We start from the raw sequence: 12,171 nt of genomic DNA, 5'->3' as shown, positions 1-12,171 counted from the left end.
GGGTTTTATTATTGTTGTTGTTTTTAAAGTCTAGAGACTGAGTCTCAAGGGAAGCAGCCAGCAGAGAGAGAGCAACACAGGACAATGGAGAAAACTGCTTGATCAATGTCCTAGAGGACAAAGGGACAAATCAGATTGGGGGCTAGATTGAAGGATTAGCCTTGGACAAACCTCATTAAAATAAAAATATGTCAGTATGTAAATGCAGTAATACATTATATAACTGCACCCATGGGGAAGAGTTCCACATAACTGCATTTTCCAGCTATTTAAGCATCTTTCTTTCAGCTATTTCCTTTGAAATCGTTCACCACTGTATCATATGGTATCTTTTTAAACATAGTGTGCTTTCCTGGATGACTTAGGTCATTGTGACTGATTACTAGGAAGTAATAAAGCTGAATCTGCATGTTAATTTTTCAAATCTTCTTGGACTGTCCTACCTTGTCAATTGCCATTTTTGCTGGTACATTTCCCGTGATAACCTTTTTCACTTGTGCTTCCCAACAGATTCTAGTTTGAAAATTACATAACCATTAAATAATACCCTAAATAAGGGACAATACAATTCTGAATCAAAGTACAAGAGTAAAGTGATTGGTTTTATGACAACTTTCTTCAGGATTAAGAAACCTGTTTCACTTTTCAATTCATTTGAGACTGGGTTTCAAAAAGTTGAGGATATCAGAAGACTGACTTTTGACTTGGAATATTACTTTATTTTGCTTCCTTAAGTCATATCAAAATATTCCTACCAAGTAATTGATAATGTTATACGGTTAGTCTTAAGGCACCAAAAAAAAAAATCATGCTGATTCCAAAGTGAGCCTAAACATCTCACAATAACTAAATATACTTTCTTGTCCTATTATCACTTACCAATAAAAAGTTATAATTTTCTACACTTCATTTCTGTATGCTAATATAGTCATGCATTTTTCACATATATGGATATCATTCATGATAAATGTATATCCTTCACAAAATCTTGGCTTTAATCCCTTTCAGATTTCACAACTACAAACAGCACAGGGCTGAAAAGGACTAGAATTAGGTACACAGGCAGTCAGTGAACCAAAACTTAACAATTCATTCCTTTAGTTTCAATACCATGAAATAGCCTGATTTCATTCATTCTTAAGATTCTGGTGATCTAGCCATTCTATTTCTGGGTATTTATCTGGAAAAAAAAACAAAAAAAACCATTAACTTGAAAAGATTATCTGCACTCCCATGTTCAATGCATTATTTACAACAGCCAAGACGTGGAAGCAACCTAAGTGTCCATCAACAGATGAACAAATAAAGAAAATGTGATATATAAAACAGAATATTACTTTGCCACAAAAAAAGGGAAATCTTGCCATTTGCAACACGGTTGGGTCCTGAGAGCATTATGTTAAATGAAATAAGTTAGACACAGACAAGCATATACTGTATGGTCTCACTTACAGTGGAATCTAAACAAAACAAAACAAAATAAAAACAAACTCATAGATACAGAGACAGATCCCTGGTTGCCAGAGAGGAAGTGTGGGGTGGAGTGTTGGGCTATGAACTAGGTGAAAGTGATCAAAAGGTACAAGCTTCCAGTTACAAAGTAAGTCCTGGGGATGTAGTGCACAGCATGGTGACTATAATTAATGATACTATATTGTGTATTTTTAAGTTGCTTAGAGAGAAATCTTGGAAGTTCTCATCGCAATAAAAAAAAAATACTGTAACTACTGGGGTGCGCCTCAGCTCACTTGGTTAGGTGACCGACTCTTGATTTCAGCTCTGGTTGGGATGTCAGGGTGGTGATATTGAGCCTTGAGTGGGACTTCACGCAGGGAGCCTACTTGAAATTCTCTCCCTCTCCCTCTGCCCCTGCCTTTGCATGCCTGGTGCTGGTGCACTCTTGCACAGGCACGCGTGCTCTTTCACTCTCTCGTGCGCTCTCTCTCTAAAATAAATAAATGAATAAATCCTTAAAAAATATATTGTAACTATATACAGTGATGGATGTTCACTAGATGTACTGTGATCATTTCCAAAACACACGCAAATATGGAATCATTATGTTGTAGGCGTGAAAATAATTAAGTTACATGTCAAGTATATCTCAATTAAAAAGATTCTGGATGGTTATATAGCTCTCTACATAACAAAAACAAAAACAAAACTACCATTGCTTCTCCAGCACTCTCTTCCTATTCCTTAAATTTTTTCTTCGTATTAATAAAAATTAACAAATGTAGAATTTCTCAACAAGACAGAGCTTGTAAATGGCCTGACCAACTCAAACGGAAACATCTTCAGGCTCACTGGTCTAGAGTATGAGAGGCAGGAGCATCTGCACCTTTGCCCCCGTATTCCAATTACTTATGTGTATCTCCCCTTCTAAGTCACAAACTGAGGCAAGCATCTTCTTATGCAATGATTCCATTCAGTCCCTTGACAAATGTTTTGAGCACCTAGCATTTGCTAGTCTCTGGAGAGAGCTGAGTTAAGCAGTTCCTGCCCTCGGTCCAGCAGAGCAGGCAGGCCTGTAAAACAAATTACAACGCGGGCAAAAACACGAGTACAGAAAAATTAAATCAGAGGAGGGATTAACTCTAGGGATGCTGGAGGAACTTCAGGGATACATTTATGTATTCTCCAAAAGGTCTTCAATAAATAACCTGTTGAATGGACGAATGAGTGAATGAGTGAATGAATGAATGAATGAATGAAAATCTTGCTAATGAAAGAGGAGATCCCGGGTCCAACTGAGAGGCTGCTTCTGGAAGTCAGTGGGTAACTTCACCTTTCAACAACTGCACAAATGCAGACTCCAGCATACTTACCCCCACCTGAGGAAATCACCCTGAAGAAAGTGCCGTACCTGTACTGCCAGCCTTTCGCACCGCCACCGCGGCCGCCGCCGCCGCCGCCGCCGACTCCACCCCCACAGCTGCTGTTGCCGCTGTTCTTGTTCGGGGTCACCGCGGCGGCCAGGCCCTCCAGCTTGCCTTCGCTCTCAGACACTTTCATCGTTGACACTGGTTCACCCCCCTGCATCTTAACGCCAAAGTCCATTTGCCCTTCTTGCGCGGGAGAGAACTCCGCAGAGTAGTTTTGTAGGTGATTAATTCTTAAGATTTGATCGGAAGGTGATTCCGGTTACTGAATCAGGCCGCGGCTGGAGTGGGAATCATCAAATGGTCCAGGGAAGGAACACAAGCATTCCTACCGAAGGCAAACTTTTAAGAGGGCAGGGGTAGCAATGAGCACGGGGATCCTTTAAATATATATCTCCTTCCCGGCAAAAGCGAGGAGGAAAAAAGCTCACCCTGCCAGAGGGTTTGGTGGCATACTCAAAAGAGAAGCTGGAGCGGCGCGGGGAGGGCGCGGACTCTAGCCAAGACGGCTGGGCGAAGGACGGAGGACCACGGAGCGCGACCCGAGGCCTGACCTCTGAGCTGACGGCCTGACCCACCGCGCTCCCTCTTCTCCTCCAGCGGGTCCTCTGAGGGAGGGTTCCGTCCAGCCCGCTCGACGGTTCCCGCCGCAGCCCCCGAGACAGAGCTGCGGCCGCCCGCGCGCAGCCCAGGAGGAGGGACGGGGAAGGAGGCCGCCGGGGGCGGGACGTCGGCTCCCAGGGCCGTCTCTCGTTCGGCCCGTGGCGAGCCTCTCGGAGCGACTTCCTCCAACCCCCCCGGCCCTGGGACCTCGACTGGGCTCCCAAGGGCCGGCGAGCCTCTCGCCCTCTCTCCAGCCCCAAACGCGAATGCCACAGCTGCGGCCGCCGCCCCACCCACAGCCCCACAGCGGGTCACCCACCCGCCCGCTCTTTCCCCGCCTTCCCTTCCGGAGTAGCGTGAGCTCACTTCCCCCAGAGCAGAAGCGCCTGGCGCCATGTTGGCGCAGGGCACGCGGCCCTGAAGGGGGCGGTGCCTCGGGGTAGCCCCGCCGGGGCGGTTGACCCGGAAGAAGGGAAAGGACTGAGGGAGAAGGAGGTGGGACAGCCAAGGAGCAAGAAACCAAGAAGTGGTCCGATGTTATGCCCTTGCGAAATGTGACTTCCAGCCTTCCTCACCAGGTCCTGTCCATCCATTTGAGGGCCCATTCCAGGCATTTTAGAAAGCAGACTTAGAAAAATAATGTCATTTCTCTAAGAAATTACAAAAAACCTCTTCATTTTAGTAATTTTGGAAAAAATGCATGACAATGGAATAGGGCAAATCAGTGCGGAAATTAGAGTTCTCAAAATCAACTCCTGCTGACCCCAGACAACTCTTTCACACTCTTTAGACTTTGGTTTGGGATCTGTAAAGTAGGAGTAGTTGACAGGTGACTTTTTTTACGTCCCATCTAATTGTAAATTCTAGTTTCTCTAGTTTCTAACAACATGACTTATGAGCTGAATGTATACAATATGCAAAACACTATGGAAAATGCAAAGAAGTATTACTCAAAAGAAGTAGTAAAATAAATGCAGATATATAGAGAGATTGATAATTAAAGCTATGAAGAAAATTATAGGAGATGATACAAGAAATAAGTGGGATGGGAATCTACAAGAAAAGTTGAGAAAAGTCATCTATGAGGAGATGATATTTAAGGTGAGAAATGAAGAAAGATGAGGAAACTAAGGGAAAACTAAGCTTTATTTATTCTGAGAAATGAGAAACCTGGCAGCCTGGTGAGCAAGAGAGAAAGTGGCATAAAATGAGAGTGAAGGAGTAGGCAGAGAAATTTGGATTTTATTGTAAGTGCAATGGAAAGTTATTAAAAGTTTTAATCAGAGAAGGAGTATGATCTGATCTATGTTTTTAAAAGATCTTTCTAGTCGTTTCAACAAATAGTGCTGGGTCATTCTATATAAAGAAGGAAACTGGATCCCTACCTCAATCATACACAAAAATTAATTCAAAATAGATCAAAGACATGTATACATTAATATGTAAAAGACACTTATAACTCATTAATAGAAAGATAAATAACCCTATTTTTAAAAAATGGGCAAAGGAGCTGAATAGACATTTCTTCAAAGATGATATACCAAAAGTCAGGGTGCCTGGGCGGCTCAGTCGGTTAAGCATCTGCCCTCAGCTCAGGGTCCTGGGATCAAGCCCCACATTGGGCTCCCTGCTCCTCTGTGTCTCCCTCTCTCGCTCCCCCAGTTTGTACTCTCTCTCTCTGTCAAGTAAATAAATAAAATCTTAAAAAAAAAGATGATATACCAAAAGTTAGTAAATACATTGAGAGATTCTCAACATTATTATTCATCAAGGAAACACAGATCAAAACCACAATGAGATGGTTCTTTGTAACCATTAGGATGGCTGTAATAAAAAAGATAGATAATAACCAATGTTGATGAGGGATGTGAAGAAACTAGGCCCCTCACACACTCCTGGTGGAAATGTAAAATGTGATATGTCCATACAATTGAATATTATTTGGTCATAAAATGGAATGAAGTGCTGATGCATGCTTCAACAAAGATAGACTTTGAAAGCATTACACTAAGTGTCAGAAGCAAGACACAAAAAATCACATATTCTGTGATTCCATTTACATGAAGTGTCCAGAATCAGCAAATCTACAGAGGCAGAAAGTAGATTAGTGGTTGCCACGGGCTGGGAGGAAGGAGGAATGGGAAATGACTGCTAACAATACCTATTAGCAGGTATTAGGTATTTTCAAGGCATAATTAAAATGTTTTAAAATTAGACACTTTCGGGTGCCTGGCTGGCTTAGTCAGTAGAGCATGCAACTTTTGATCTCAGGGTTGTGAGTTCCAGCTCCATGCTGGGTGCAGAGATTACTTAAAAATAAATCTTTAAGGGGCACCTGGGTGGCTCAGTCAGTTAAGCGTCTGCCTTAGGCTCAGGTCAGGAACCCAGGGTCCTCAGATTGAGCCCCACATTGGGCTCCCTGTTTGGCAGGGATCCTGCTCCTCCCTCCCTCTGCTAGCTCTTTTTCTCTATATCTCTCAAATAAAATAAATAAAATATTTAAAAGTAAATAAAATAAAATAAAACCTTTAAAAAACAAGACACTTGCAACGGTTGCATAATCTTGTGAATATACTAAAATCCATTTATTTATTTTTTTAAAGATTTTATTTATTTATTTGAGAGAGAGAATGAGAGACAGAGAGCACGAGAGGGAAGAGGGTCAGAGGGAGAAGCAGACTCCCTGCTGAGCAGGGAGCCCGACACAGGACTCCATCCTGGGACTCGATCCTGGGACTCCAGGATCATGACCCGAGCCGAAGGCAGTCACTTAACCAACTGAGCCACCCAGGCGCCCCTATACTAAAATCCATTTAATTATATACTTTAAGTGGGTGAATTCAGGGTGCATGAATTATATCAAAATGAAGTTATTATTTAAAAAAAAAACAAATTCCCTAGTTACCGTGTAGAAGATTGATTTTAATGGGAGAAAAAGAGGAAGCAGGGAGACTTGTTAGGAGACTTCATAGAAAATAAAGTGAGAAATGATAATGGCTTGGACTAGGGTGATGACAGTGGGGATAGGGAAGTAAATGGATCCAAACTGTATGGGTGTGGGATGGCTATAGCACTGGAAGTCAATTGAATTTGAAACAGCATAGTAATATTCTTACAGACCTCTCCAATGCCAGTCTGTTCTTCACAACTCCGACCGTGCCCTTTTGAAACTTGGAACCCTCCACAGACCTTTATTTTTGGAATAAATTCCAAACTCCTCTGTCCAAGAAAAAATGGTATTGTAATAGCTACAGGATTTAAAGTAGAAGTTCACTTCTTTGAAAGCCTTCAAAGAAGGATATGTTCATCTCTATGAAGAGTTTATTGTGCATTCCTCAGTGTTCTACCTGTATGATGGATAAGTGCATCCTTCCACGTGGAAAGAAGCTGCATAGCATAGTGGTCAAGAACATTTTATTAACATTCAGTTTAAAAAGCTTTACATGCAGGGGTACCTGGGTGGCTCGTTGGTTAAGCATCCGACTCTTGATTTTTGGCTCAGGTCACGATCTCAGGGTTATGAGATCAAGCCCCATGTTGGAGCCTGTTTAAGATTCTCTCTCTCGCTCTCCCTTTGCCCACCCCCTCGTGTGCACTCTTTCTTTTTCTTAAAATAAAAAAGCTTTACACCCATGGTATGCCAGGATATAGGACTTTTTAAAGAAGTTTCCCTTTAAGGTTTGTTCCTTGGTTTAGAAGTTGTAGGGCTTTGGTATTTTTTGTTGTTGTTGTTAAGCACTTTCAGAGTTCATGATTTGGGTTCAGAACCAGTAATATTGTGCCATTTTCTTCTTTCTCACAAAGATAGTTTTTGATATGTGTCAGACTGACAAGAACTCGATACTAATTCCACTGCATATGATGTTGGGCAAATTACCCGAGTTCATTGTACCTGTTTCCTTACCTGTAGAATGGCAGTAATAATGACATCTCTGCTATGGATTGAATTGTGTTCCCCTAAAGTTTGTATATTTAATTCCTAATCCCCAATGTGATGGCATTTGGAGATGGGGCCTTTGGGAGATAATTAGGTTTCGACAGGCTCCATGATGAAATTAGTGCCCTTATAATAAGAGACATCATGCAGCTCACATCCTCCCTCTCCCTCTCTTTCTCTCTACCATGTAAGGACACAGGGAGAAGGAGACTGTCCACAAGCCAGGAAGAGAGTTCTCAAGAGAACTCAACCATGCCGGCACCTTGATCTTGGACTTCTAGCCTCCAGGACTGTGAGAAAATTAATTCCTGTTGTTTAAGCCACCCAGTCTATGGTATTTTGTTATGGCAGCCAAAGCTCAGACAATCTCTCTTTCGAGTGATTGTCAGCATTAAACGAAATGACACATATAAAGCACTTAGACCCACGTCTGACACATGACGTGGCAAGTGCTTGGCAACTGTTATCCGTTGTTATTAGAAGAATAGGGTTCACCTGCCAAGTAAAACGAATGCTTTTGTTGAAAGGTGAGAGCACTTTTCTCTGGACAACTCTGAAGACACACCAACCAGCATATTGCTGAAGACATCGTCCAACCTATTTCTGTGGAAGAATGCCAGTTGTGTCTCCCCAGTGAAATAGAGTTCCCTAGAGGTACCCTGATCAAAAGAGACCTGTCAGGGTGTGTAAATATAGAGCCCCAGGAGCAGTAGCTGGAGTTGCCAGCATGCGGGTGTCCATGAGAAAATGCAGGAGCATAGGGTAATCCCATTCCAGTGGCATCTCACAGAGGCCTTCCCTGATCACTCACTCTGGGCACAGGAGCCGCCCCTCGCCCCTCCCCACTACTCTTGATCCTGTCACTCTGCTTAGCGAGTGAGTAGAGCATGCAAACGCACTTTGCTGTGCGTTTTCTGTCTCCTCACTGGAGTGGAAGCTGCGTAAGGAAAGCCTTCATTCTTTGTGCCCACTCCTGTATCCCCACTACTTGAACGCTCCCTGATACGTTCGTCGAAGGAGTGAAGGAATTTACTACAGTGGCCAATCACATGAACTTTGGCATCAGCCTTCAAACCTTAGCTCTGTGCCACGTGGTGTGTTTGACTGTGGGCAAGTTACCTTGGTGAGTCTCAGTTTTCTCAACTGTAAAATAGAAATAGGATGAAATAAGAAAATACGTAGAAAGTTTTTAGCACAGGGCTGGCATCTAGTCAGTGCTGAACTGGCTATTTTCATTTTCTTGTTCTAACCCTGACCTGGGGGGGAGGGAGGGGTGATTTGTTCCCCTGAAGCACAAGAGACCGGCTTTCTCTGTGAGCCTGCCCCTATGGACAGGCCACAAAGAAACTGGGAGCAGGGGAGTGGGGAGCAGTCCCGATCCCACTATCTGATCCCACGAGAGAGGCACTCTGAGAATAAGGAGGCAAACCCACCACTAAAACAAACCAACCAACCAAAAGGCCGGGGTTGGAGAGGAGGAAGGAAAAGGAAGAATTCTGGGAGGACAAAATATTCACAGTCACAACAGATGTTACTACTACTGTGGTGAAACAGAGTTTCAGTTAAGCAGCTTCCCGCTCAGGCACAAATCCTTTAGCGATTTCCCACTTCAGTGGGGGTGAGCCTGCTAAGGGGTCCCAGAGAGCAAGCATTTTGCTGGACACACTTCCCTGCCGGGCTCAACGCTTGTAGTGGGAGTAAGAGAAACAGACATAACTCAGTACTTTTGTTTGAGAGCAAGAGGGAAGGGTGGGGAGGAGAGAATGGAGTAGCTGCTGTGCTCACATTTTGATAAAATGACATTTTTTTTCTCCCATTCTTTGCATCTCTCCCCTGAATCCCTATTGAGCCTACAAGTTTTTCACTTAAATACCCAGCAGACAGCAAAATTAGCTCTTAAAACTGTATGATAAAATGAGAACACATGTTCCCTCAATGTGACATGTTCATCTTGTCCATTTTTAGACTCCTCTGGCTAGTGCAGGTAGTCTTTTGCTGACAGAAGCCCAGAAAAATGCAGAGTCCACCGGAGTCACATACCCTTCCCATCACCAAGTGGTGAGTGCCATAGGAAAGGAGAGAAAGAAAAGCCAACGAATGCTCTAGCACGAAGTCACCTGGGTGTGAATTCTGGGGAGCACTCATGTGGGTCAGCATACAAATTTATTGTTCCCATCAAATGAATCAGTTGACAGGAAAACAGTGATTTACTTGACAGGACATACACCAAATGTCTCTTTTGTAAAAACCATCCCATCACCAAAAGAAAGGAAAAATGAGGGTGGCACTTTTTAATTTGTGCTCCACACAATATTGCAGGATATTAATCAAGGTTACAAGATTTAAAATTTTCTTCCTGCGATTAGACACGTTTGAAAAACACTGATTTTTTTTTTTTTTTGAATTTAGACTAGTTCCTTTATTGCATAACTGCTTGGAATATGCTAATGTACATCGGGAATCTTCGAGATGGAGATAAAAGGTGCAGTATTTCCCAACATTATTTGACCACAGAAACCTTTTACATAAAATATCTCCCGGAAGTAGTGTCCACAAAGTTCATAGATCAGGATATCATGAGAAAGCAAGGGGCATCTTGTGAAGAAATCCATCCATATTAATTTCACCTTATTGTGCAGGTTTTAGCATCCTGTCCCTCCCCAGTTTCCCTGCTTCTGCGTGGCTTGGAATTCCTCCTGTGAGAATAATTCCCCTGGATGGTGATTTAGGTCCGGTGTGCCCATAAAGCCCCTGGCTGGGAAAGAGTTGCACCTTCAAGACCCTAAGCATTAAAAAGATGTTGATGTTTCTCATATCTAATTCCAAATTTAAAAACACCAACCTGGGGGCACGTGCCTGGCTCATTGGTAGAGCATGTGACTCTTGATCTCAAGGTCATGAGTTCAAGCCCCACACTGGGCATAGAACCTACTTTAAAATAAAATAATCAGGGGCGCCTGGGTGGCTCAGTCATTAAGCGTCACCTTCGGCTCAGGTCATGATCCCAGGGTCCTGGGATAGATAGCCCTGCGTCGGGCTCCCTGCTCCGCGGGAAGCCTGCTTCTCCCTCTCCCACTCCTCCTGCTGGTGTTCCCTCTCTCGCTGTGTCTCTGTCAAATAAATAAATAAAATCTTTAAAAAATAAATAAATAAAATAATCAGTCAATCCTCATCTGTGGCTTTACCCTTCCAAAAAATGCCAGCCTGTGAAACAAATGAAAAGGAGCCCCACAATGTTTGAATTTTCTCCATGAAAGACTGTTTTAAAATGTCCTATCAAACTTGAAATCTTTGGGAGGGCCAGTGCTTTCCTGGTGTGCTAAACCGCCACCCAGTTTGCTCATCGGGCAGTCCAGCACTGGCCCTGGGAGGAAATGCCTTGCTGCCTGGGGGAAGGGGGTCCTAAGGATCCCTTGCTGCTCTATCCTGGTACAGATGGACTTAGTTCAATCTCTTTTTTCCACCTGTGGGAGGAGACTCAGGTTGGTGAAGTAGGAGAAAACTTGGAACACTCTCTCTGAGTTCTTCTTCTCTTCCTCCTACCGTGGCTACCATCTTTAAAGTGCTATGGCCAATCATATAGCCTTGTGAAAAGTTGCTCAATACAACGGACACGGCATAAAGGGACATTCTGCTCCTTCCTTCCATCTTTTGAGGAAATGTTGGCTTTGTCATAAGCTGTTCTTTTTACGACTGTTATAGTTGTTCAGAGCTCTTTCCCTTGCAACAAAACCTGTTTTAGCTCTTTGGAGCCATTCCAAATGTTTTAGAATTTAATCAGATCTTAAACCAATTTCTCCAGTGGTTTAGGAAGAGAACAGGTGTAGATATTTCATGCAGACTGTAGCTCAATAGCATCAGTACATCTCGAAGCACAACAAGAGACAGTGTGGTTGGCCATGCAGGTGTGATTCTGTGTGCTTTCGATCCTGGAGAGCTTGAAGCAAGAACAATTTCCTTGTTGTTCTTGGCAATTTAAATTATCCTTTGTGAATGCAATACTGTTGGCAGGCCAGAATGCTAATTACTTGGAGCATCTGATCAGGCTACCAGAGACCAAGGTCAGCTAGTCCTCCAATCTCCTGTCTTAAGTCTTCCCTAAGCCTGAGCTCTCCATGCTTCTACAACCTGTTCTCATGATAGCATGCTCCCAATTTCACACTCAACTTTTAGTCAGGATCCAAAGAGCCAAATGTGTTATAGACTTTGCTCATTGAACAAAAGGCAAAGAAAAGGGGCGCCTGGGTGGCTCACTCATTAAGCATCTACTTTCGGCTCAGGTCATGATCCCAGGGTCCTGAGATCGAGCCCCACATCGGGGTCCCTGCTCAGCCAGGAGCCTGCTTCTCCCTCTCCCACTCCCCCTGCTTGTGTTCCCTCTCTTGCTGTGTCTCTCTCTGTCAAATAAATAAATAAAATCTTAAAAAAAAAAGGCAAAGAAAATATGACACTTAATATATCTCTTGCTATTGAGGGGAAATTCTGTGATGACCTTCTGCAAGGTAAAGAGTAACAGATTTTTGGCCTTTTTAGCTGACAAGAGTCACAGATACAAATCCTGAACAGGGTCAGGTAAATGAATGCAGTAGTCCAGGGGGGGACTGTAGCAAGTGGAGAATATATGGCCCATCTAAAGAGAGGACCACTACTTCACTCCAACAGACTATTGCAGGGAAGGCCCACTGATGCTGAATCTCCTGGTTTTCTAAGAGAAGCAGAGATATGGGCTTTAATGTGAAAGCCCCTCAA

The 12,171-nt window shown here is 43.3% G+C and overlaps 1 protein-coding gene across 1 annotated transcript in view; it reads right to left on the bottom strand.

Moving 5' to 3' along the window:
• OSBPL11 (oxysterol binding protein like 11) overlaps positions 1 to 3,815 on the bottom strand; it is a 94,946-nt gene extending 91,131 nt beyond the window's left edge. The window contains exon 1 of the mRNA XM_027586794.1: positions 2,867 to 3,815. Coding sequence (XP_027442595.1) covers positions 2,867 to 3,060 — 194 coding nt within the window. The 5' untranslated portion in view covers positions 3,061 to 3,815. The remainder of the gene's footprint in view (positions 1 to 2,866) is intronic.
• Positions 3,816 to 12,171: the final 8,356 nt, after the last annotated feature.

Source organism: Zalophus californianus, chromosome 1, assembly GCF_009762305.2.
Source record: "Zalophus californianus isolate mZalCal1 chromosome 1, mZalCal1.pri.v2, whole genome shotgun sequence".
Taxonomy (NCBI): Eukaryota; Metazoa; Chordata; class Mammalia; order Carnivora; family Otariidae; genus Zalophus; species Zalophus californianus.
Note: the sequence above shows the minus strand (reverse complement) of the source record. Positions and strands in the feature narration are given on the sequence as shown.